The 27,175-nt window shown below is 44.9% G+C and overlaps 1 protein-coding gene across 5 annotated transcripts in view; it reads left to right on the top strand.

Annotated features, from left to right (window-relative positions):
- PRDM11 (PR/SET domain 11) overlaps positions 1–26,203 on the top strand; it is a 42,741-nt gene extending 16,538 nt beyond the window's left edge. Inside the window, exons 2-5 of one of the 5 annotated variants that reach the window (XM_042829649.1) lie at positions 438–493; positions 12,876–13,063; positions 16,163–16,813; positions 17,654–26,203. In XM_042829649.1, the coding sequence (XP_042685583.1) occupies positions 12,916–13,063; positions 16,163–16,813; positions 17,654–19,818 (2,964 nt within the window). In that variant the 5' untranslated portion in view covers positions 438–493; positions 12,876–12,915 and the 3' untranslated portion in view covers positions 19,819–26,203. Of the gene's footprint in view, positions 1–437; positions 494–4,183; positions 4,597–6,411; positions 9,682–12,875; positions 13,064–15,260; positions 15,395–16,162; positions 16,814–17,653 lie in introns of those variants that run through there. The other 4 variants (XM_042829648.1, XM_042829651.1, XM_042829650.1 and 1 more) reach the window with 4 other exon arrangements.
- The last annotated feature ends 972 nt before the right edge of the window (positions 26,204–27,175 follow it).

Here is a 27,175-nt window from a genome sequence, read left to right as displayed (position 1 = left end):
AAAACTCCTTTGGCTTTGAACTGTAGGGATGTGTGTAAACCTCTTCCTCTGTCATTTTGTTTCTGGGGACTCAATGACCAAATACCACAAATCATGGTGAACCTCAGACAAAATTGTTGCTTTCTTGGACACAAACCACCAGCTGTTGCTCCTGGTTGCTTCCGAGGAAGTTCTGTTACTTGGTTTATGGATACATTACTTAAATAAATAAATAAATAAATAAATCTGACCAGAAACTGAAAGATGCTAAGAAAGAAAATCCAGGAAACACTCCCACCATGTATTTGTATCACTTTGCCCAGACTAAGGTGCAGGATAGGAAGCATCTGCCGACTGGTAGTGCCTAAACAAATTGTTGGAGTGCTGTCCCTCGTGTGGAGTTTCCAGGCTGATTTTGGTATATATAGTCTCTCCATTCTTACATGTGACTATCTCAGTTCTCAGGTTTCTGGCACAGCTCAAATTCATCCTATCCCTCAGCCCCTGTGAAAAGGTTAGTGCAAAACTTCTTCATCTCTTTGTCCTTTGCCTTCCTCTCGGTCTCCTTCTTCCTCCAAACACAGTGACAAAAAGGCCATACACATTGTTTTGTGCATCTTCCTATATTCTCCTTATAATGGAGACATTTGCATGTTGATCTACGCTGAATAATAGAACTTGAAAGGGACCTCTGGAGATTAGCCTGCTCAAAACAGGACCGACTTGGGTCAATAGATTCTTAAGTAATGAACTGCTCTCTCGATTTTACAGGACCTCTTCAAAAATAAATATTTTGTATACATATGCATACTTACACATATTAGGATCGTTGGCTGTGTGTTCAGCAGGAACAAAAACCACCAGCCTATACATGAGTTATTTTGTTGAGCTTCATGTACTGGTCTCTTGATAGAAGGTTCTTAGGTGTTAGAGACAGAAAGCTATGCAGTGCCAATGGATTCTGAAGTGCTGCAGGATATAATCACTGTAAATTTCTTTTCCCAGCACTCTGAAGAGATTACGTGCTTGCTTCTTAGAGGCAAAGAGAAGTAGAGCTATTTAATGTTTTTGTAGAGTGTTCAAGTGCCCACTGTTGATGTAGTTTACAACTTCACTCTTGGTTTGTTAGTTGTAATGTCTTGCACTTTCAGATTGATCTGGGTTGAGCTGTAAATTTATAGCCTACTGCTGGGCCTCCTCTGGAGCCTGGTAAAACCCACTCAACATCCCCATAGATGCCTGCAGCTAACAGTGACTGCTTCTGGTGATAACTTGCATGTTAGGGGAAGTGCATGAAGGGACAAAGATGACTGAGAGAAAGCAGTAAAACTGTCTGCTTTTTTAGGAGGAGGAGGAGGTTAATATTCCCACTAGGAAGGTAACATTAATTGAATTCATGATTAAAAGTGGCCAGAACTTTGTGTGGCTAGTTCAGTATTGCAGTACTTGCATAGTCTCAAATAGTTTTGACTAAAGTCCTGCTGGAGCAAACGGGAGGAAGCCCTGAAATCTGAATATCTGAGTCTACCCCAGGTTGTGCTGAATGTGCTTGATGTTTGGGAAGAGCAAAAAGGGGTGAAAATTCCCCATTGATGCAGCTGTGCTGGTGGCAGCAGCCATGGATTCAGCAGGGTAGAGAGAGCACGGATTTCCTAACCTCATTAGAAGGGTCTGAGCAGCTTCAGAGTGAATTATGTTCTGCAGGCTCTTCTCTAGCAAGGGACACTTTTCACTTGAGCAGCTTGTCACTGGGGGGTTGTTTCTACTGCAGGAAGTGTTAATGGTTCTGTGGGTACTTGCAGAGAGTACAGGTTGAAGCCTAGTTTTACTGGTTATGGCATAAATCACACAGTAAAAATACCCTTGCTTAGTATTTCACGTAGTCTTGTACCTTTCTTACAGTGTTCAGCTGAGAGAACTCCTTTTCTTTTAAAATTTTTGTCTTAAGATCAGTGTACCAAGTGCTTCGCTGGCTCGCTACTGGTTAATTACCATCTACCCTTAATGCTCCTTGTGTCCCTAAATAAAAGAAGTTCCACCAAAATGAAGCTCCGTCCTGAGCTTGAGGACACAGCAGTGAGACTCATTAAACTGAAGTGTACCAGCATGAAAGAGAAACAAGGATGATGGCTGACAGGAGCTGCTTTGCCTTTCCATAGCTTTTTCTTAGTCTGCAGACCAGAAGTGTGCCTTTCACTTCTGCTGAGCCATGGCAGTGCTGAAAGGCAGGAGGTTCCAGCAGAGCCATCACCAGTGTGGAATGAGTAGGAAAACTGCAGAGGCCTTTGGCTCGTCCCAACTTTTCAGAAAGTGTTTTGGGGTTGCTAACATCTGACTGTGAGAGAGGACATTCAGCCAGGATTTTAGGATTAAGTGTAATTTCTTGGAAAAGGAAGTTCTGAGCTATTCTAGTGGGATTTTTTTTCCCTAAAATGACAATAATACTAACGACAGCATCATTGCTTCCATTTAATTTGGGACCATAAAGAGAAAGCATGTGAGGAAGCAGATATTATCTCTCACAGTGACGCTTCAGAGCAAACTATTAAGATGTTTTATTTCTACCATGTTACCTTTTGATATCCTTTTTAAATGTCAATTTTCTAGGTTTGTAGTAACAACTTTTGGGAGTGATTTATGTTAACACTGAAGTGTTCTACCTCAAATTTGTTGTGTTCTCAACTAGAAGTCCATGCTGACACAGACATCCTTTTAAAACTCTTCCTTTTAAAATTCCAAGAATTGTATCAAGTGAACACTGAAAAAGGTGACCTCACATTACAAAAAAAAAGTCATACTTGCTTTTAACTGTTTGGAGACACCTAAAAGCAGTCCTTTTAAAGCACATTTTGACCTCTTATTTCACTCTGCTGTTATTCAGACGAAGGCAGGTGTTAGGATTTCTCCATGGCCCAGCTTGTCCATGGCTGCCTGATCTCTCCAGAGCTGCATTGCGTACTTATGCACAGGTTTTCATTGCCCAAGCTGTGGTTTACTCCTCTGTCAAAAATCCCATTTTGTTTATATGTAGAACAGCATATTCACACAGTCTGTATTTTCCTTCCATAGGGAGTAGATCTGCTCTTTCCCCCTTCCTGCCCCCAATGAAAAGCAGTATTTAGGACTAAAACTTTGTGTTGTTTTTTGTTGTTGTTGCTGTTGCTGTTGTTTGTTTGTTTTTCAAGTTCCCTATGGCTGTGGCTGGAAAAACTAACACTGCTCAACCCCCTCTGTGCCCCCTCTTTTCCCCCCCCCCCCAAGCAGAAAGAAAAAAGAAAAAAAAAAATTGTTTTAAATTGCTCATTCTCAGATTGGCTACTTTTTCTTCTCAACGCACTTAGGCTACACGTTGTTCTCTTAAAGCACCAGAAGCTAGGCACAGGCTCCTGTCAGCAGCAATGACAGCAAAGCCTGGCCAAGAAAAGCAAGTGGGTGGCCTCATTCCTTTTGAGAACAATAGGAAATGGCAGCCATTTCTGGTAAAACAAAAGCTTGCTCTGAAGCAGACAAATGTGGGAAGCTCAGTACCCGCTGCTGAAGAAGAGACTTTTCTTTAGGAAGAACAAATTACAGTAATTGCCCATGGTTCTACTTAAGATCTCTCTACCCTGGAAAAAAAAATATCCAATTTAGTGTAGCCTCTGTAAGATTCAGTGAGTTTTAATAGGTAGGGCGATGTAAGTTTGTCTTGCATGTTCTGCCAGGCAGAACAGTACGGTGTGTTTCAAACCTTTACATTTCCTCAGGAATCTGTTTTCAAGCATTGTCACCGTAGAAGCTAATTCATGAATTCAATAGGAAGTCGTCTTGCTTTTTTTTTTTTCCTGTACACAATCTGCAGCAACTTATAATGAGGAAGTACTGAAATCCTCATATGTATGCTACAGCATCAGGCTAAGTGTAAGATTTCGTTTTAATTGTAAAGCTAGGAAGGCTCTTTCATACTGGTCTCGCTTGGTATTTGTTTTTTGTTGTTGTTTGTTTTTTTTTTTTTTTAAGCTTGAAAGTTGCTTCTTAAAAACAAAGTGGCTACCTTTTCGTGGCACAATTGAGAGAAAACTGAGGTTGTTGCAGGTGGGGGGGAGCTCGATCCCACCAAACTCCTCTGCCCAAGTGCAACACTGGTCAAGTTGTTGGATGGAGGGGGATGCTTTGTGCTGATTTCCTTTTACCCAATTGTGCTTTGTGGGATGTTCAACTCAAGGAACATGGCTGAACGAAAGAGGAAGCCCAAGTTTTCCAAGGAAGAACTGGACATTCTGGTCACTGAGGTGACCCGAAATGAAGCCATGCTGTTTGGGAGGCAGACAGTGCGTCTGTCTCATGCTGACAGGGACAAGATCTGGGAAGACATAGCCAGACAGATCACATCAGTCAGCCAGGTCCCCAGATCTGTAAAAGACATTAAACACAGATGGGACGACATGAAGAGAAGGACCAAGGACAAACTGGCATTCATGCAGAGATCCCTTTCTAGCCCCAGCAGCAAGGGGCGGCCCTCAGCTATCGTCCTGACCGCCCATGAGAGAGCTATCGAGTCAGCGCTGCATTCATCACGCCATGTGCACAGCTTCCGGAGAGCGGATCTGGATATGGTTGACAGCCTGTCAACAAGCTGTAAGTATCATTGCCTTAACACCTCTTTGTCTTATGCTTGCCTATCTCAGTTTGACACTGGAAGAGCACAGTGTGTTTTGTGAGGTGCTAGGTTGCCTGTCAAGCCAGGTCATGCTGTAGTGTTTTGTTTCGAGGCAGTCTTGCCTTCTCTGGTGATTATGGGATGATGAGATGGATTAAAAGAAAGTTGAGATCATCTTCTTTATCTGATTATCTAGTCCTTTTCCATTCTGTCTTCTAAGGGTAGATATTGGATTCCACTTTCTTAACAGCTTGTAAGCCTGAACTAATCCTACGAGTCAGAGAACAACAGTAGCTGAAGAGCAACTGCCTCCAGTCTGTGAAAGAATATTTGTGAAGGACTAGGATTTCTTCATCTTGCATGTTCCATATTAGAATAGCAATGCTCTCAAGCTGTGAGCCTTTGCCTGTCACTAGTGGATCACTGCATGGTAACTATCTTCACGGGGGGCTTTTTGCTCTTGGGGGTGGCTCAGTGATTCTCAACAGTTGGGCTATGAAGCCAGACCAGTAGTGATTTCTTACTAGTGGTCTGAAGTCTCACTGCAAGTGCTGTTGGAAAAAGTAGATGATAATGGCTCCCTTCTCGGCTCTTCTTTTGAGGAACTACTGTCCCTGCTTTCTAAGTTAATCTTCTTACGCTATAACTCTTGGACACTTTCCAGTGCTGAACCACAAGCTGATTTTTGAGTCTTTTCCCAGTTGCATACATGTTTTCTTTGTCTGGAAGTGCAGCTTCTTGGTCTGTGAGCTTTTAGGGATACACGGGAGAGAAGGAGGGCATAACTTGTTGGAAGTAAGGAAACTAATACTTCATGGATGGCACTGTCCTACCTCGTTAGATATTAACTTATATCTGACATAACAATGTTAGTAGGAATGCAAGGACAAAAGCTTATATCTGATGTAACAATGTCAGTAGGAATGCAAGGAGAAAAATCTTTGAAGTAGACAATTGGTACTTGGTCATTCTTTACATTTACCTTGGAAGCCAGTTGCTGTGTTTCAGAGGTAAAATTAATACACCTTCAGCAAGCAGGGTAGAATGCAGTTGCAACAAGAGAAATGTAATCTTTTCTTATGCTTGGCATGGTTGCTCACACAAACTGGCAAATTGCTAGACATTTATCAGTCTAATAAGCAATTTAATAAGAAATAAACTTCTAATAAGAAGTTTAATAAGAAATTTCCAGTGATGTTTTGCTTTGGTTTTTGTTTTTCATCAAGCACTTTCCTGGTTGCTTCTATGCCTGTCTGTCTGGTTACCTTGCTCAGTGGTGGCAAGCCATGCGGTTGCCTTGCAGTACAGACTTTGTGAGCAGTGAGTTCTATGTCAGTGTCTTGGTGATGAGGATGTAAGAAATAGTATGGGTACAGCAATTCTGCATAAGGTACAAAATGTGTCAGGGATGTTTTGGAGCCGGACTAATGGCCAGGAGCCTTCGTCTCTCCAAAATAATGGAGTGTTCTAGCTAGTTGTGGTTTTGGGGAAAGTGAGTCATTGCTACTGTCTGAAATTGACTTCTAGTAATGAGTAACATTATTTACAGGATACCATGGCAGCTTGGATTCCTTCTCTGTTGGCTGAGTTTGTCTGTTCTTCAAGCCTCTTGTAACTAGGCTTGTCAACCAGCTGTTACCATTGCAGCAAATGCATGTTGAGTTACTCACCATGAGCTACAGGCTGTGGGAATGGGGGAAGACTTTTTTCATGTGCTTTGTGATATCTTGAAACAGAAGTCAGAGTTGCGAGGGATTTCACGTTAATGATTCCTGCTTCCTCTTCTGTTTAAGCTGACGAAGATGAGGAGACGCCAGGAACTTCTCAGGAGCACCACTCCTCCTCGCTGCAGAGCGCCAGTGTAGAAATCAGCCATCTCTCCGGGCCCTCCTTCCTTCACACCTCTTCCTCGTCGGAGCACTCAGAAGCTATCAGCCAAAGGCAGGAACTGCACCATCCTTCACCGCGCGCCTCCTCGTCCTGCAAATCCCCACGTCCCCAGACAAGAAGCCCGCCTCTCTCCAGCTTTGATCGCCAGCTTCTTCATTCCCACCTGCAACAAACAGACCTGTTCAGGCAGTTCTGCCAGGAGCTGGTGGCTATTCACAGGGACATGGCAGAAAGCATGCATGTCATTGGTCAGAAGATGACCGACCTCACCAGTCAGGTTGGCCAAATGTGCCAGACCCTATCGGACATCCGTGATGGGGTCCAGAGTTTTCACAGGACACAGAGCCCTAGTGTCACATGGAAGCCTCTTCTGCAAGCAGCTTGCTCAAAACCACCCCCTGAGCCCAGTGCAGAGTCTAACCAACTGCCTCCAAAACAGACAGCTCCTGCATGGACTACCAGATCACGAAAGAGAAAACACCATATTTAATCTGCTTCATATAAAGTAGAGAAGGTTGCCCTGTTCAGAGCTGCTGCATGCTCACATGGCCTCTCCATGTATACTAGAATTATGTGGGGAAGGTTAACAGCCAGCCCCAACCCATCTGTCCCTCTGCTAGCGTCTAATAAAGCACTGTGAATTACAACAGCTGAATTGTACGGCTGTCCCTCTGCACTGACAAAGAGGAATCTCAGATCTTACAGGGTGTGGGATATAGGGCATTTTCCTATTCATAGAAACTAGAAGATTTAACTATTTTCCCCATGCTTTATATGGTTTGTAAGCTAAGAGATGCAGTAGGAATCATTATCTTGATCTCTTTTTGTGCCTGCAAAGCATTATTTACTGAGACTATGTCCTAGAGAACTCCTTTTGCTATCAACCCACAGATTGACCCTAATACTGCTTTCCCATTATCTTCCTGCAAATTACTATATGCACAGTGCAGAGTCTTATTTAATAGATGCATCCTTTACAGCTGCAAAGTTTTCTTGCTCATTATTTTTATCTTGTGTTCAGCAATAATGGGCAATTCAGGGCTTACTGTTAGGCGTAGGTTTGGGAAAAGGTATGTAAAAGCAGAGCATATGCAGAGGGAAAGGAAGCAAGCACAATGCTGAGAGATCTTTCTGCTGTCAGAATGACAGGAGATCTGAGCTCTTTGTGGCATTAGACTGCTGAGAAGGGCTGATCTGATATGTGCCTGCATGCTGCAGTACCACATGCATTTAAGTAAAAGAGTTTAATCTTTTTGTCCTCCAGTCTATGTGAAACTTCCATCTGCCTTTCACAACTGAAGTTAAAATACAATCATTTCGTAGTGTGATGGCTCTTAAATGCAATTATATCATATTATTTTCTTTTGCGTTGTAATCTTCAGTTTCGAACCACCTCTCCTTCATAAAATCCAAAAGCTGCTTAGAAATAAGGGAAGAGCCAGGGCTTCTGCCCTCAAGAAGAGCTTGTGTCACTGTAACTCTGCTGACTTCAGTACAGTTGCTTCGGACTTGCTCAGTATTACTTGGGATGGAATCTGTGATGTTGTCTCCTATTGTGAAAAGTTTACATCTAAATTCCAAGCTATATAGTTTAAGGTCTTGAACATGTTGGCTTTGTACTGCTTCCTAACCCCGTACATATGCTGGAAAGAACTGTTAAAACGTTTTAGTTGCTTTAGTGCTGCATGATGTTTCCATGTACAATCCCACTTCTGGAAGTAAGCTATAATAATGTTGCCTCAGGTGGAGATAATGTATTTGGCAGCTCTTTTTACAGCATGGCTGTTCTCTGCTTGATTTGCACATCTGCACCTACTGTGCTGCCCCATGTCTGAATATATCTGGGCTATTATCATGCCATGTCCAGCGGGGAAGAAGGGTCAAGGTGGTACCTACACACAACTAGCACACCACTCTGGGCTGTCCCATTGTGGGTACAGATGGCTTGCAGATAACTATTCAAGTCAGTGTGATTGCCCATTGTCCTTCCACATGCGAGCAAAAAGCTGTATACATTTCAGCAGGAATTGAACATAGGCAGCATAGAATAGCAGAAGGATGTCATATGTGTTCTTGGAGGATCTTCTTCATCAATCTGTTTGGTCAGTCCTTTGAAAGTATAGTGCACTAGCTTCTCTGATGACTGTGTGTCTCCTGTGTCAGACATTCCTATGTGCTTTTCCTTTTTTTTTTTTTTTTTGTTTTGTTTGTTTGTTTTGTTTTCTTTTCTTTTCTTTTCTTTTTAGTTGTTTTGTAGTTTTAACTCCAGTAATTTATTTTTAGTGGTGTGGTAAAAGGCCCTTGTTTAAGGAAGTAGAGCTCTAGCAAAGAGAAAACCCTTCCTTCTCAAGGATGGCCCACTTTGGTTTCATATAGAGGAAGCTCCTTGTAGTGCTGGTGCCAGAGCAGGGCACTTACCTTCCTGTGAGGACATCCTTTTACTTCTCTTGTACTGTTTGTATTCTGCAAATGTGGTCTCTTGAAGGCGATGTTAGAATGCTAGAAGCGGATCTAATAATATAAATCATAGAGAACTGAAAAATGGTGATGTGTTTTAAAGGCTTTTTGAGTCATTACAGTGCTGCTGCTATATATCAGAAATAATATTTTATATTTTTATATTTGGTCCCTTCTGACATTCTCCCAGGAATATACTTGATACAATTAGCTCCTTTGATGTTGTCTGAGAGGGGAGAAGTTCCTTCCATGCAGGAAACCTCAGGTCAGCAGAGAAGGAGGCTCCCTGCAGTGCTGAGCACTTGGGGGAGTTAGGAGTGCTGTTGGCATCATCGCTGCCATCAGTTTGCCTGTGTGCAAATGGCTTTAGAGAGAGAACCTGTTGTCTTGGCACAGGAACTGTGATCAGTACAGCCCCTCAAAGGGGGGATTGTAGATTGTTTTCCCCCAGTATCCTCTATGGACTGTTACAAATAGGCTCAGATCTGGGGATTTCTTGCCTGCCTTGTGTAGACCTCTCGGTGGAGTGGCTTTTCTGTACTGGCTTGCAAAGGATACTTACTCTTGCACACAGCATGTTAACTGGCTGTTGAAGTAAGTGCTCATATCAAATCAAATCTTTCCTCATGTCTTGTCCATGCAAAAAAAAAATTCTCGAAGTATTTTTGTTAAGATTCCAATAAATATATAACACTTTTAACACAGCTGCTGTTGAGTCGTTTGTTTCTCTCAGCAAATTTTGGTTTGAACACACATCAAATCACTCTGGATCATACCCGTCACAGCTGATGGATTTCCTCAGGAGTGCTCAGCATCAGAGAACCAAGGTGGAGTGGTGTGGTGGCACTCCTTAGGCTTTAGCGTTTCTGCAGCATCTCCCTCTGCAGAGATGCTCTCCACCTCCATTTTGGAAAGGCCTGGGGCCTTTTCTTGGTGGTATTTTGCACTGGCAGGATGTCAGCAGAGTATTGCTGGAGCTGGCCAAAGGATGAGCTAGCAAGGAAGGGGAAGGCATACTGCAAATCCTGGGGAGAGGGTTAGAGACCTGAGCCCCCAGCTGTGGGGGGGTCTCCCTTTGCTCTTCACCATCTCTCTTGGCTGCTGAAGCTGGGGAGAAAAAGTACCCTGTCAGCTAGAAAACACTTGGATGTTGTTTTTTTTTTAAAGTGTGCTCATTGGACTAACCCAAAATTTGACAGATTTGTTTCTTGAGAGAGCTGTGGCTTAAGAAAGAGTGATGAGCTAGAGGCTGTGGGAAGAGTGGTGCTGCAGAGTGAGGAACCATGGGGTTGGTCCAAGCCTTGCAGCAGCAAGCAGGAGCTGATAGCTGCTCTCCTTTGGTACCGGAACCATCACATGGCTTCTCCTGAGCTGCCTGGGCAGAGTCTGTGTTGCTCTCGAGCCTTAACATGAGCTTGGTCCATCCCAGTACTGGGAGGTCTGTGCCTTGGGGCAGACAAAGTGACCTGTTGGCAGCTCTGGGTGGCAGGGTCTGCCACAGCAGTGGTCCCATCCCAGCTTCTGCGGGGTTTGAGGTCTCTCATGACACTCTCTTTCCTTGAGGTGCCGTGCTTGTCAGATGTCAGATGTCTGAACCAAGGTGGCTTCTTGCCTGTGTGCTATGAGCATTAGGCCAGAGCTCTCCGCAGCACACGGCTCATATCCCTGCCTCACTGAGCAGGCTCTGGGTTTTGGATGAGCTCCTTCTGTCCCGAAGAATGCTCCCACCTCAAACCCATGGTGTGTGGCAGCACCTTGCAGCATGTTAGCCTGACAAGTGATATATAGATTTGTCACAGTCCTTCCTAACCTGTGTAATTTATGCCTGTAGGGTTAATGAGTCAGGGCTGGGCAGCGTTGGTGGGAAAGTTGTTCTTTTATGTGGATGATCTCATCCACATTCATGTTACCTCAGGAAAGCATTGCAGATATAAACCTTCCTTTGTCAAAACCAGTTCCTAGCTGCCAGCAGAGCTGAAGAAACACAGTAAAGGCCAGATTATTCAGCAACTGTCAGCTAAGGGCTCTCTCCTGGTGAGGTTTCCAAGAGCCAGTGGCCATCAGGCAGGAGGTTGGAGCACATGGCTGGTTGATGTGCTGCCAGCAGGCAGGGGGGACTGCAGGGCATGGGCAGCAGAGGGATGAAGAACAGCTGCAAAGTCTCTCCTTGCCCGCAAAGTCTCTCCTTGGCTGTCACTAGAAAGCAGCCTGGCATTTAGCTGGTACTGGGGCGAGTATCTTTGAGGATGACCTGTGTGGCGGAGCATCAGACTATGGCAAATGGCTACATCTTGAAGGTGCTGCGGTAGGGCCATCTGAATGCTCAGCACAGCTTTAGCAGAGCAATGAATAACAGCAGAAGTGTTAGCCTGGCTCAGCACCGTTGCAGGACCTCCTTCCCATCACACTGCTCCAGTTGCTTCTCAAATGCACAAACTGGTGGTCTAAAGGTTCTTTGGTTTTATGATTTAAAAAAAAAAAAGCATTCATAAAAGTCAGTGTTTGGCCTATTTTGGCAATGTCTGAGCTGACTACTTAAATAACTGCTGAAGATTGCAAACCATCCTGATAACTAACATAGGAAAAACACAGCTGATTGCAGGCACGTGCACAGTTGCTTAGCATTAAATCTGGAACTTCTGGAGCCATGGACAGTATGAGACACTGCCAGTGCATTTTCTACATTTTGTGGGAAGTTTGACTGAGCTTGTGACCTTATGTGTGAGTTAGGATAATCTCATGCACAAGAGCTCGTGCTTTTATCCACACATGCTTGTGGCCAGAAAAGGAGAGAGCATTCAGGGAGAAATTGACAGATTCCCTAAGCCAGAGAAATACTCATGAACTAGAAGGGAATTTTTGGGCAAGAACTAGTAGGGGCATAGTGCTCACCTCCATTAGTGTTACTGCAGCAGGAAGTGCTAAATAAATGAGGCAAGTGGCATAAGAGAGGAAGCGGTTTTCAGCTGTGAACATGCTCTGAGGTCTTCTAGTCCCAGGAATTGTTATCAGCCTGTGCATGGCAGCAGCTGAAGTCATTATTACCGTGCCTTTTCATTTCCGCTAACTAGAAAACAAGGAGTGAAAGGGTGAATAATACGATCCTGCTTGTAGATGTTTGTCTTCACAAGGTGCACAGAAGAAAAGTTGGTTGGAGTGGTGAATTGTTTTTCTGTTGTGCTGAAACTTTGCTGATATAAATCAGGAAAACAAATCCCGTGAGCAAAAAGAGATCTTTTTGTCAGCACTGCTGGGAGATCCCACAGTGCAGTGTTGTGTTTCAGGCAGTTAGGATTTCCCCAGACTTGCAGGGCTGAATGTCCAAGCACAAAACCTTCCAGTACTGACACTTCCTTCATTTCCTTTTGGACTACCAGTGAATACCCCCGTGCACATTGGATGTGTATCTCTCTCCTGAGTATCTCAGTTTTGCTTGTCCAAGAGGAGAGAAGCAAGGAAATAGGGATTCTCCTAGAAAGGAAGACAATGCATGGGGAAGAGACTGGCAGAAAAACCCTGCTGTATTCAAGATGTTCCTAAGAACAAGGGAGGCCTGGGATGTGAAATAATGGTAGGGAATTCAGAAGCCCTGGCTTCCATTACTAGGCCACTGACAGGCTGTACCTCTATGACTGGCAGAGGTACTCCTTCAGGTTGGATGTACGTTGTTGTAGTCCCTTTCCCAGCAGAAATGGACTCACTGGTTTGGTGTTCCCTGGGTGTCCATGCTCGTTGTCCTGTATCTGGCAATTTGCACACCATTACTTATAACTCCATGCTTTCCAGTCTGGCTGTGTCAATGGCTCTCTCTTCAGGTCATTCTGGTATCATTGTGGTTATCATCCTGGTGCAAGGGGGGCTGTATGAGAGAAGTTTGTGCTTCATACCTGCCTTGTCACCCTACCCTCAGGTATGTGATCATATCCCGGGAGGAGAGGGAGCAGAACCTGATGGCCTTCCAGCACAGTGAGAGGATTTACTTCCGTGCCTGTCGTGACATCCGGCCTGGGGAGAAGCTGCGGGTCTGGTACAGTGAGGATTACATGAAGCGACTGCATTGTATGTCCCAGGAGACCATCAACAGAAATCTCACGACAGGTGAGACCTTCTCTTTCTACCCTTTCCCAGGTCCCTGTTGCCCATCACCCTTCTTGTACCAAGTGTAGTGGGTGATGTAGGTGATGCCCAGGCTGTGCAAGAAGACTTGCATTTCTACAAGCAGCTCATGTCTTGGCAAGAGCCTCCAGTTCTGCAGTGAATGGGGGTACAAGAAGAATGATGTTCACACAGTCTTGGAGATCATGAAATAATTATTTGTGTTGTGTGGTGGTGTGTTGTATCGTGTTGTGTTGTATCGTCTTTGTGCTGCTAGAGCCTGATACAGTGCCCAGATAGCACAGAGCTCTTCCATCACAAGACTCTGTGACCTGAGAATTGCCAAGCTGGTGGTCCCACAGTCTGGCACTGGAGTTTTCTTTGACCATGCTGCTTTCTCTGGTTCTTGTGAGGGAACTCTGGCTGGTTTTGTGTGTATATTTAAGAGAGATTTCCTTGGCATGTTTGTATGTTCATTTTCCTGGCTTAATTTATCTCCTCTTTCTTCAGAAAGATAATGTGGGATCAGCGCGACATCAGCTAGAGACTCCTTAGTCTCACAACCTTAGAGTGCTTGTACGAAGTACAGGAGGCTTTGTACTTGTCAGCTTGATTCTTCCCTGGATGAAAATCATTATCTTATCTTAGCAATAGTCATGCTGGAGCAAACCCAGCGGTCCTTTAGGTCAATGTAATGTGAGCAACACAGGAAGCTTTAGAGGAAGGCAAAAATTCTTAATGCATCTGTTCATCTGTACAGTGCTGAGACCTGAAGTTAATTAAGGGCATTTCTTTCCAGGCCTAGCCACAGAACAGCAGGGCCTCAGAGGGGCAGCCACACTAAATATAACTTTCTAATTAAGATTCCCATGTATATTATTACACAGCTGCTGTTGCTGCCTTGACTTGGTAAAAGGTGTCTCCTTGTTATGCATGGGGTGGACGAGTTGTCCTGAAAAAGCTGGTTGTCCTCCATCACCTTGGAGTTCTTATGCACTTTCAGTGTTGCATCTTGATGGCTGTTCTTGGGCAATACCCTCATCTGAATTAACACCGGTATGAGTGTGTGTTTTCGTGTTAATGATCTTATAAATCACTGAGTGGTTAGGTACACATCCCATCCAGATGTTAGCTGTCCAGATGACTGTCCGAAATACATTTTGAATATATTTTGAATACTGTCTGAAAGTACTGCAGAAGACTGACTGCGTCCTCAGAGCACCTGTGTTGCAGCAGTAGTCCAGAGGGGCACCAAGGCCAGAAGCAAGCATCCTGTCCTGCCACACTTGCCTTTAGTCACAGTTTGTCATGGTGCTGTGGTTTGTGTGAACTGAATTGTTAACTCAGCTGCTATGAGTATGCAGAGATCTGCCTCTGGGCTCTGAGGACCCACCGAATCCTATCTCATGCTCAGGTGGAAGCCCAAGTGGCTGAAGAGACCTCTTGGAAACCTCTGACATCTTTGTGAGCTTATCTTGCAGCCAGCTGAGCTCTGGGCTGCATTTGCTAAAGTAGCGCAGAGGTGTTCTTTAAAACGAGCATGACATGGGGCTGCTGCTAGGCTGGAGAAGCATTGCAGCCATAGACAGGCAGGCACTTGGAGGTGATCAGGGAAGGGCATAAAAATCTGTTTGTCTGCTTTCTGTTTAAAAGACTCAAAATTCCCTGCAGGTTAGCCTGTCAAGTGAAGTGGCAGGCTTTACTAACTCAAAAAAAGTAACGTGATCCCCAGGTTTTGTATCTGTTGGTAGCTTCTGAGCCGCCTCATTAATGGAGTTGAGAACTGTAATACAAGGGATTGTTGTGTGATTTCTAGCTTTCCTGTAGGGCCAAATGATTAGGTTGGCTAGGAGAAGAAATCACAGAAAAAGAAGAAGGATCTACTATCTGAATCCCTTCCAGTAGTTGTTACAGTCCATAACAGGGGAAATGTTAGGACAGAGATGCAAAGCTCTGCCCATAGAAAATCTCCACTGGGATGTATTGCAAACCAGATCTGTTGTTACAAATTCACACAAGTGGCTGGGGTTCCCAGCTTGTGTCAAAACCCCTTACAAGACCCCTGCCATCCAGGCCAGTCCTTTTTACAGTGCCTTACTCTAACTGTTTTGAGTCTTACATCTTTTCTGCATTCTTAGAATTGCTCTTCTTAGAGGGGAGTGGTAGCTTTTGCTCCGTAACTCTTATGAAAGCATGAATATTCTTTAAAAGCATACAAAAGCAAAAACAACATAAAGCAGCGTCTTGTTTGGGAAGCCATCAATGCTTGAAGTTATTTACAAGATAGAAGAATGATGGAAATTGAGCCAAACCTATCGTCTTTTGAATTTCCAGGTAAGGAAATATGGCTATTCCCTTTATTTTAAGCAATTAATGATTTGTATGAGGTTGCTTTTATTATTTTTTTTTAATCACTGAATGGCCATGCTCTTAGACTTTGCTGGCACAAGCTAGATGCCCCATCCTTGGAAGTCATACACCCATGATAGGTCAGTTGGCAATGTATACCTTGGGATTTAAACGTGCAAGTTATTTTTACTCCTTTGCCTTTGCATTTCTGGAGCAGCCTCCAAACTGAAGGAGAGTAATATGGTTTGCAGTCTTTTTGCTGTGGCATGCACTGATGCCAGGGTTCTTGTGAAACAGTCTGAATCTCTTGCTGCACTGCTGTACATTCGATACCTTTTACCAAGTCAAAACAGGCACAGGTCTTCCAGACAGCCGAAATGGCACTGGGCTCTGGGTGATAGGTTCCACTGTGATTAGTGATTACTGTCTAGGCTCCTTCCAGCACAGATTGGTTATACTACCAGGTTAAACAAGCTGCCTATAGTTTCTCTTCTCTTTAAAGTGTGTGGGTCCTACTCTGCTGTGGCTACCCAGGACTGCCTCTGTTTTTGCAGACATGCCCATTAGTAGAGCTCTTCCTCTTGCGAGCCTCGGTTTCCACTGAGTTGTTGCAGTTCCCTGGCTTGTAACACAACCTACAGATCTGCAGGGATTCAGTCTGCCTTTTTGTTCTTTTTTTTTCATTTGAGTTTTAGATTGAAAGATGCTGGTCGGTTTCCAGTGATAATCCCCACCCCTCATTTTCCTTTCTAGGAGACAAAAAGTTACAGAAGGAAAAGTCAGAAAAGAATACAGATAATCAAGAGGACACAAGGGTTCCACTCCACTTCACCATGTTAAAGCAAGGGAAGAGCCCCTACAAGCGCAGCTATGACGAGGGGGAATCCCACCCCCAAACAAAGAAAAAAAAGATTGACCTCATCTTCAAAGACGTCCTGGAGGCTTCTTTGGAGTCTGCCAAATTTGAAGAGAAACAGTTAGCAACTAGTACACCACTTTCCACAAGAGCAACGTCTAAATACCAGGCTGAAGAGATCTTCGAGAGGTGCAGTGGTGCCATGCAGCATGGCTCCCTAAACCTCAGCAGAAACCGAAGCGAAGAGGAGTGGAAGGCCCCTCATGGTTCCTCTTTGAGCTCTGCCAAAGAAGTGGGGGTCCTTGAAGACGAGGAAGAAGAACCTCTGTCTCTGAAAGCAGACAGCCCTACCGAGCTGTCACTGGCTTCTGCAGAAGGCAACTCCCACGAAATTCCTACCACCTCTTTCTGCCCCAATTGCATCCGGTTGAAGAAGAAAATCCGAGAGCTACAGGCTGAGTTAGACATGCTGAGATCTGGGAAGTTACCTGAGCCATCTGTGCTACCACCCCAGGTACCTGAGCTCCAAGAGTTCTCAGACCCCACAGGTAAGCCTTGCCGAGTATCAGCCTTCTCCAAACCCTGCCTAAGGAAAGTATTGAGATGCCTGTGTGCTGTGTACCCATCTAAAGCATTTTGCTCTGAGTATTCAGGTGAACAAGTGTTTCCATGGAAGGTTCATTGTCAGGTTTTGCGAACGAATGGGCAGCTGACGTTGTGGGCACTGTGGAAGACTGGAAAGTATGGGAAAGACTCTGTATGACAACTTGCTCTATGTGTTGCTGTAATCAATCATGCACTGCCAATAAAAAAGACATTCCATTGCAGACAGTTTGTTTGCTGTATTTTTGATGCATTCTTTTTCAGCAGAATCCCATCCACAGTGTCTTACATGCTACCAGGAAACAGTGCTTGAAAGTCTGAATTGACTCAGTGGTTAACACTGGAATGTGTGCTCTTTGTGTGTGAAATTATGTCCCACTGTGTTCCTCATTGGAACTGTTTTCTCCACTGCCTTAACACGAACATGTGTCCTTTTCTGAAGATGTTTCATTTCTTCCAGGAACATGCTATTGAGCAGCAGGAGCCTTCACCAAAGGAACATTTGGGTCACACCATGCATTGTGCAAATAGTCAGGATGTAATATCATTTCTTTCTGTCTGTTGTGGCATGTTGGAGACTAAGTTTATAAGGGGAAGCATCGATTTATGTTTCCTTCAAAGCTGTTATTCAAATTTTAGCCATTGTGGTTGTGGGCAGTGTGTCCAGCTCATCAGCCAGCATTCGACCATCACTTGTAGGATGCTTCTCTAACTCATAGTCTTGGTAAATGCTTTATTATACCTTTTTGTTTTTTTTTTCCTTCTCCTCTTTTTTTTTTTTCCAGCTTCAGAAAGTATCATCTCTGTTCCCACCATCATGGAGGATGATGACCAAGAGGTGGATTCTGCTGATGAATCTGTTTCCAATGAAATGATTGCTGCTACAGACGAGCCTTCTAAGATGTCTTCTGCGACGGGACGGAGGATACGGCGGTTTAAGCAAGAGTGGCTTAAGAAGTTTTGGTTTCTGCGGTACTCCCCGACATTGAATGAAATGTGGTGCCATGTCTGTAGGCAATACACAGTGCAATCCTCTCGGACTTCAGCTTTCATCATTGGCTCAAAGCAGTTCAAGATACACACAATAAAACTTCATAGCCAGAGCAACCTCCACAAGAAGTGCCTGCAGCTTTACAAGCTCAGAATGCACCCAGAGAAGACAGAAGAGATGTGCCGAAATATGACTTTGCTCTTCAATACAGCCTATCACTTGGCACTGGAAGGCAGGCCCTACTATGACTTTCGGCCTCTGGCAGAACTATTGAGAAAGTGTGAACTCAAGGTGGTGGATCAATACATGAATGAAGGAGATTGCCAAATCTTAATCCACCACATTGCCCGGGCTCTTCGGGAGGACCTTGTTGAACGCATCCGACAGTCTCCCTTCCTCAGCATCATTCTGGATGGGCAGAGTGATGATGTGCTTGCTGACACAGTTGCAGTGTATGTACAGTACACAAGCAGTGATGGGCCTCCAGCAACTGAATTCCTGTCTCTTCAGGAATTGGGCTTTTCTACAACAGACAGTTACCTCCAAGCGTTAGACAGGGCCTTTTCCAGCCTGGGAATTCGACTGCAGGATGAGAAGCCAACTATTGGCTTGGGAGTTGATGGTGCTAACATTACCGCCAGCCTGAGAGCAAACTTGTTCATGACAATCAGAAAGACTTTGCCATGGCTTCTCTGCTTGCCCTTTATGGTACACAGACCCCATTTGGAGATTTTGGATGCAATCAGTGGGAAAGAACTGCCGTGCCTGGAGGAGCTGGAAAACAATCTGAAGCAGCTTCTCAGTTTCTATCGTTACTCTCCCCGACTCATGTGCGAGTTGAGGGTCACTGCTTCCACCCTGTGTGAGGAGACTGAGTTCTTGGGTGACATTCGAGCAGTGAAGTGGATCATTGGGGAGCAGAATGTGCTCAATGCTCTCATCAAGGATTATCTTGAGGTGGTGGCCCATCTCAAGGATGTCAGTGGCCAAACCCAAAGGGCAGATGCTTCTGCGATTGCCTTGGCCCTCCTGCAGTTCCTGATGGACTACCAGTCAATTAAACTTATCTACTTCCTGCTGGATGTGATTGCTGTACTTTCACGCCTAGCCTACGTCTTCCAAGGGGAGTACCTTCTTGTGTCGCAAGTGGATGATAAAATAGAGGAAGCTATTCAGGAGATAAGTCGGCTAGCAGACTCACCAGGAGAGTACCTGCAGGAATTTGAGGAAAACTTCCGTGAAAGCTTTAATGGCATTGCTGTGAAAAACCTACGGGTGGCTGAAGCCAAATTCCAGTCAATCAGAGAAAAGATCTGCCAGAAGACCCAGGTGATCCTAGCCCAAAGGTTCGATTCCCGTAGCCGGACTTTTGTGAAAGCCTGTCAGGTATTTGACCTTGCAGCTTGGCCCAGAAGCACTGATGAGCTCATGAGCTATGGGAAGGAGGATATGGTACAAATATTTGAACACCTGGAGACGGTCCCATCATTTTCCAGAGAGGTTTGCAGAGAGGGAATGGACACCCAAGGGAGTTTGCTGATGGAGTGGCGAGAACTCAAGGTGGATTATTATACCAAAAATGGTTTTAAAGACTTACTCAGTCACATTTGTAAATACAAACAGAGATTCCCTCTCTTAAATAAAATAGTTCAGATCCTCAAAGTCCTTCCCACCTCATCGGCCTGCTGTGAGAAGGGGCGCAATGCCCTGCAGAGAGTGCGCAAAAATAACCGCTCTCGGCTCACACTGGAGCAACTCAGTGACCTGCTGACAATTGCTGTCAACGGGCCGCCCATTGCCAACTTTGATTGCAAGCGGGCACTAGATAGCTGGTTCGAGGAAAAGTCGGGCAATAGCTACGCACTGTCAGCCGAAATGCTGAGCAGGATGTCATCTCTTGATCAGAAGCCGATGTTACAGAGTGTGGACCATGGCTCTGAGTTTTACCCCGATATTTAGGAAGGAATGCCTCAGATCAGAAAGCTGTTGAATAATTTTTTTAAATCTATACTCTAAACTTTGATATATTATATAAAGTATATATATATATTATATATATTAAGAAAAAACCCACACTGAAAATTTTAAAATTAAGACGATGTGCGTCTGATAGAAGCTAGGCAGAATTTTAAAGATTGAGACAATGTTTAGAAATTTACTGGTGTCTCCAACCATGGCAGCTGCAGTGTAGGTGGCAACATTTCATTCTTTAGAAGCATGTGCTGGGGCCATACTCTACATGTTCAAATCTAACAATCTATAAGCTAGATGACGGGTCTTTGTTGGCCTTCTTCTCCCAGTGGTTTCCTTTATATGTGTGTTGTCGGTTTGTTGGATTGGGTTTTGTGTTGTTGTTATTGTTGTTGTTTTTAGTTTCAATCTCTGCCTCTCTTTTTGTAGTTCAGTTCAGTTATTGAGCCATTTGAACCTTTTGTTGACGACCGTCAGATTTCTGATTTTCGACAGAGCATCCTGTGTGTTTATGTTGTCCCTGGATCTTCCAGCTCACCTGGTTCTCTCTGTTGGAGTGGGAGCTTTCTGCACTCACAGAGATTTCTGGGAGGAAGGAAAGGCTAGGGCCAGGATTTTGTTTCTTCTGATTCAGAAACACATGCCTCCACTAAACTGTGATACCCCTTTCTCAGTTCTCCCTACTTTTGAGCTGTAGAGTAATACTTGGCTTTCAGCTCCTTTTATGATAACCGTAGTCCTAGTTTATCATACGTATATTATAACATGATGTCATGTGCAGATTATAAAATAGCAAAATAGAGAAGGCAGGGGGAAATTTTTGCATTTATATTTTTATATTGTAGGAAATAAATATATATATATATATATATATATATATACACACAACTATTCATTCAAAACCAGGGCTGCTGTGGAAGCTAAACAGCCAATGAGTCAAGAGCCATCTCTGGGCAGAGATTCAAAGGCTTAAAAAAATTATATTCTAATTTACATTATTTATACTATGTCTTTATAATCCTAGATTGTTGTGGGGTTTTTGTGTTGTTTTGTTTTGTTTGGAATAACTGAAAGAAAAACCTGCTGCAGTTTGGTGGCAGGGGCTATCAATGCAAGATTATCTTGGATTATAAACATGTGATGATGTCCTGTAAAGGTTCACGTATTCTCTTGTGACCAAGGTAACATGTTCCACAGCACAGCAGACAGATGACAACAGGAAGAAGGGATGCTCTACTTCTTCCTGTGAAATATTTCTTCCTTTCTTGAAGGGATGCGGAGTCCAGCCAAAATGTGAATAGAGGACTTGCACCTTCTATCACAGAGGAGATTGTTCTGTGGGCTTGGGGTTCTTCATCGTTTTATTCTTTTAAAGTAGATGAGCTCCACGTGTTCACACAATATCACTTCAGGTTAGAAAGGCAAAAAAAAAATAAAAAAGCAAAAAAAAAAAAAAAAAAGAAACTAAAAAGGTGCAAAAACTCCACAGATGCTAGTGCCTTGCCCTGCTGATGTGGCATGGACAGCACCAACCTGACCAGACCATCATGGGAGTGAGAAGCTGTTGTTCAGAAGGTCTCCAAGCTGACAAATTCTCACTTCCCAGAAGGATGAGCTTTGTGCCAAGCTGTGTTGTTTGGAAACATGATGGTGGTATCAGCAACACTGAACCTGTCCTTTCTCCTGTTACCCCCTGCCCTTGGTCTTGGTGCTAAGATATCTCTAGAACCATTGCTGCTAGTTGATAGCTTTTCATTTATATAAATATATATATATATATTATATTATTTTATTTTTTAAACTTTTTCATTTGTTTTCAATGGAAATGTAGCATGTTTGGAACCGATCTCTTTCGGAGTCACTTTCACTGCCAGGGTTCACACACTGTCTTCCCCAGGAAAACACGCACTTCTACCTAATCTCACCTCCCACTAACCCGTTTGCCCTCAGTAGACATGCACAGTGGACACTGGTGTGCAGCAAAGCCACTGCACACCATATCAGCTCTCAGACTCACGGACACGGCTCAGCTGGCGTTTGTCAGAGCTTTGGAAATGCTTCCCCTCTGTCCCTGTGGTGAGGAGAGGTGGAGCCTGCTTAGAGCACACACGGGGCAAACCCTTCCGTCCTCTGCCCTGGCTTGGCTCAGCCCCATTGCAGCTGAAGAGGGCAGAACAGCCCCTGCCAGGCTGGTGGGCTGCAATCGGTAGCACTTACTCACTTTCCCCCATGCTGTACCTCAGATAACATGTGCCACCCATCTCTGGCTCTGGTTGGGACAGTGGGAGCAAATGTGCCAGAGCCCCTGGTTTGCATCCTGCAGCCTTCAGGCATGTCGCAAGCTAGGCCAGAGCATTAAGCCTAGGTATCAATATGCAACACCTAGTGAGCAAAAAATAGTTTTATTTGCATAAACTGTTTTAATTACATTTTTTTCCTGCCTTTCCCAGTAAATTATGTGATCAAATTGACCCATTTATCTAAAGGAGCAAGAGTTAAACTGGAAACCCTCTGGCACAGTAAGCAAGGCAGCTCTTTATGTGGCCATAGCACAGGGATCTCTGTGCACAAAATGTCTGCGGCTCTGCTGATTGCACTGCCTTAAAGCTGTCAGAGCTGTTTCCTTCCAGGGAGCCAGCAGGTCCTCCCATTAGTTACAGTTTGAGGAGATGTAATAAGCAAAATGCGAGTCCCTGTAGAAGAATTGCTGCTCCATGAGGCTCTGGCCCAGAGATGAGCGAGGTAAACTTAGATGTTTAGAGACAGGCAGATGGGGAAAAGTACTCCTGCTCAAGTGTGCACAGATGCATAGGAAACTGGGGCAGCAGGAGTAAAAATAACAAAAAGAGACTTTCCATAAGCTGCACTGGGTGCTAGGGAGGCTGGCAAGGCAATTTCCATCCTCTCCTGTTTTTTTAATGTACTTCTTTGCTCAACTCTGTACCTCTTTGTGGAGGAGAAAAATAAATGATCTGCCTTTCTGTTTGCGGCACTGAAAGCTCCTTGGCACATGGCTTTTTTTCATGGAAGCCATCAAATGGCCTGACCTACGTGAGGGAAGGGACACTTGGCAACAGTGTCCAGGCACCTCAGTCAGCAGGGACAATATCCCAGTGCTTGTGCTTAGCTGCTTGAACTGCCTGTGTGCAACCTCCACTCTGAGCACCTCTGCTTTTTTGCTTCTGGGGAGAAAATGGTGCCTTGCCTTCATCGGCAAGGTTAAAGCCACCAGACTTGCTGAGAAATGATTCCTGTCATCTGTCACTCCTTCCTGTTGGTTGCTTTGCAATCCCATTCTCATCAGTGACATCTTTCACCCAGGTACTTATTCCCAATAGCAGTGGGTGGCTTTTTCTCCAGGCAGCTGGCTGAAAAAGGGAAAGCATTTGTTTCGTTCGTAATAACCGTGCATGCAATTGTGAGCAGCAGTGTCCATGGGAAAAGTATTTTCCCATGACTGGACATTGTAGATAGCTGTGAGCAGGAAAGGTCAGAGATCCCTTGCATTTGTTATGGGGGGAAATGAGTGCTCGGTGCAGCAGCAATAATGCAAACAACTCCCATCATCCCCCATCAGAAAATAGACGCAGCCTTTGTACTAGACAAGCACAGGTGCTTTGCAAGCTTTCCCTCCAGGTTTATCTGCCTATCTCAGATCTGTAGCTATTACTCACACGGATAGTCCTGTGGATGGAAACGTGACTGCCGGCACGAGCAAGGCTGTGGGAGGGGGAGAGGAATAACAATGCAAAGCGCCCTCGGCTTTTCGGTGCCCTGCCTGGCCAGCCTTGCCTGAGAGCAGGTTGCCTTTTGGTGCTCTGTGTGCAGCCAGCTCCGGGCTGTGAGGCAGGGAGGGTACCGGGAGGGCAGAGAGAGGCTGACCCAAATGGGAGGTCTCGGTACTTCAGCTTTAATCAGTGCCTTCCTGCTGCTCTGAACAGAGGGGAAGCTGTTTTGTATGTGTTGCTTACAGTTTCATGAGCAGTTGCAGCAGCAGAGAGGTTTTGTTTTTCTCAGATGAAAATTTTGTTTTTCCTCCCCTCCCCTTCCTAGCTAGGGCATCTGACTGTGAATAATACGCATTTCTGCAGACCCCAGAGCTTTTATTTCTAGCCTGTGGGCTTTTGGGTTGCCAATTTCCCCTACCCACTTCTTGCCCAGGCTCCTTGACTCTTACTGCCTGCTGCAAAGCAGAACCCATGAAGCACATGCAGACGTGTCCTTCTGCAGGGCTCGTCGATGGCTGGAGCAGCCAGTGCCCTCCGGCCACAAGACTGAACTCAGCAGGGATAATCCTTATGGAACAAGAGACCAAAGCTCTTCCCATACCAGCAGCAGCACGCGGGAGCCGTGGGATGAGCAGCAGAGGGCAGGGTGCCCGCATGTCTTCTCTTCTGGGGCTTCTGCTGACTCTGGCTGTGTCCCCCGTGCTGCTTGAGCTTTTGCTGATAGGAATTCTCAGACATGATTCAGGCTCCATCTATCTCTTTGTCATAGCACAAACTCAACCAGGTGGCCCGCAGGGTCTTCGGTGTCCCCTTTCCTTCTTATCTTATCCGTATTGCTGTTTGTTTGACCGATGGGTAAAACAACCGAAACAGGCTTGCAAATAAGCAGCAACATGCTCTGCTTTTGCAGATTCCCCTCTCAGCCCTGTCGAAAGAGGTCTTAAAAGCAGAGAAATGGTACGTTGCTCCCCCAGCCATTGTATTCAATGCAGTAACGCCTATGCAATTCCTGTCTCCCTTGGAGACATGTATGATGTGTGTGCATGTAAGCTAGTGTATGTATACAGTACATATGCATACCGTCTATATATTGTATATACGCACATCCCAGTACGTATACACACCATACAAAAGATAAAATCACATGCTTATATATCTATAAATAAAATCCTATATATTTATATATTTCTATGTTTTCAATAGATATAAAGATATAATATAGAGATGATAGAATCAACCACCCTTGTGTAAGGCTGGCCCTGTGTTCTGGCACAAGGCACGTAACACTGAAGACGTTGGACTTTGGGATGGTTTTAGCCATACACTGAGGCCTACATTTACAGGTATAGCGCTCTGCAGACAGAGGCTTTGCTGTGGTTAGGACAGTGGGATCCTTGTTGGCATGTTATCCAAGTGCTCGATAAGGTTTGTCTAATGGGAGCGTCTCGGTGTGGGAACACACTCGAGTATCCTTGTCTTTTGAGTAAGCCTTTGTAAGGTCCAGCGTGCTCACGCCTGGACAGACACATATCCCACCCTCATATGCACTTTTCTGTCTCTGCACGGATGTGGTTGGCAGCTGAGCGTACCCGTGTTGCAGAAATGTGGCTCTGCTTTTCCCATCTGCCATCGCTAGCACAGCACGGAACAACCGTGTGTCTGTGCCGTGTTTCGCATGCGGCTGTCGGTCAGAAACGCAGCGATGGAGCTGGAATAGGGCAAGGAAAGCCAATGCTTTATGCATGAGGGATGGTCACAGGATAAGGGCTGGCAGGGCACTGTGCTGAGCCCAAGCAGCCAATGGCAGCCCCTCACTGCTCTCTCCGTTGTCATTTTCACCTTCTGCTGGAAGGAGGGTGGGCGTTATCCTGACCGTTGGTTACACTGGTATCGCACTGCGCGAGCTCCCCCAAACTCCACACCCCCAGGCTTCTCGCCTCCACACAACTGGTAATCCACCTCAGCCGTGTCCCGCCTCAGCCGCGGGCAGCTCCCGGCCCCGCTCCTCACCAACCTCATGGAGGGTCTCCTCTCCCCAGCCCCCTCCTCCGGATGCCACTGACACTCGTGCAGGCCTGGCGAGCAGGCACGCTGCCTCCAGGCCACGGACTCTGATGCACTGCACCTCACGTCAAATAAGCTCGCTGTGCCGGGTAGGGGAACGTGTCTCCTATGCTGTAATGTTCCAGATGCTATGGGAGGGCTGCAGAGCTTTCTGCCGGTGTGAGGTCCTCACCCGACTGTTGGTGAGATGTGTCTCTCCTTCTCGCTTCCAGAAAGCAGAAAGTTTTGTACCACACCTCTCTGTACCCCCACCCAAGCACAGCCCTGCTGAACTGTTTCAAGCTGTCTCTCACTCACCCACCATACACACACACACACACACACGCAATGAGAGAAAAATATCTAGAAGTCTATTACTACATATGTATTAATATGTTAATATCACTCTTTTGGAGAACATTAAAATGTTATTACTTTACAGACTATGCTTTATAGTACCTGTGTGAAAGGACCTAGGACACTGGATACGAATAGAGCTATGTTGATATATCATAGTATGTACACGAGAAACTTCCTTTTGTCATATTATCCTTGTAATGTAAAATGATTGTTAATAAAAAAAAAAAAAACATTTAAATTTATCTAGTTGGTTTGCTAATTCTTTATATTATGATAAGAGGTTAACTTAAAGATCTGGATGATGTAGCAGTTTTCCAGTTGATCCTGGAAATGGATACCTGTGGATAACCGATGTTACGTGATATAGGCAAGTTATTCAGCCTTATTAAACTTTTGATACAATCATAGAATCGTAGAAAGGCTTGGGTTGGAAGGGACCTTAAAGATGATCCAGTCCCAGACCCTTTCTTTGGGCTGATTGCCACTCCTCACCAACTCCACCAACACTCCACAGCATGTGAGGCTGCCCTTCCAACCCAGCTAAAACACCACCCAGGATGGGGCATCCACAGCTCTCTGGGCAGCCTGTGCCAGTGCCTCACCACCATCCAAGTAAAAAATTTCTTCCTGATATCTAGCCTAAGTCTTCCCTCTTTTAGTTTAAAGTCATTCCTCCTTGTCCTATCACTATCAGTCTGTCTAAAACGTCCATTCCCCTCCTGCTTCTAAGCTCCCTTCTAATACTGGAAGACCACAGTGAGGTCTCCAGCAGCTGCGTATGGTATAAAGGCTTGGTTCTGCTTTGAGGATTTATACTGGTGATTTGCTGTGCCCACTCATGTTTGCTCAGCTCACAACAAATTGGTGCTGGGCAATTTGCTGGTCCCAAATGAAAGTAAATGCAAATTCTGGCCTTGGAGGAGGTTTGGGCTTAGTGGGTTCACAAGCTGAGGAGAGGAGGGCCTTGGGACAAAGCATTCATTCAAGAGTATAGAGGTTTTAGGAGAACAGTTGTGCACTGGTTTCAGAACTGAATGCCCCACAGTTTCAGCCAAAAACAATGAGAGCCATAGGGACTGGAAGCAAGAGGCAATTTCCAGACTCAGAAATGAAAATAGCCAAAAATTAGTGTAAAAGTTTTTTTTTTTTTTTTTTTAGTGACTGCCTTGAAGTCATGGAGCAATCCAAGTATTAGAAATAATGTGCCATTTTCT

This window comes from Centrocercus urophasianus, unplaced genomic scaffold (genome assembly GCF_019232065.1).
Source record: "Centrocercus urophasianus isolate 14NV4802_14NV808 unplaced genomic scaffold, USGS_Curo_1.0 seq_318, whole genome shotgun sequence".
Classification (NCBI taxonomy): Eukaryota; Metazoa; Chordata; class Aves; order Galliformes; family Phasianidae; genus Centrocercus; species Centrocercus urophasianus.
The sequence above is the reverse complement of the archived record's forward strand: the minus strand, read 5'-3'. Positions and strand labels throughout refer to the sequence as shown.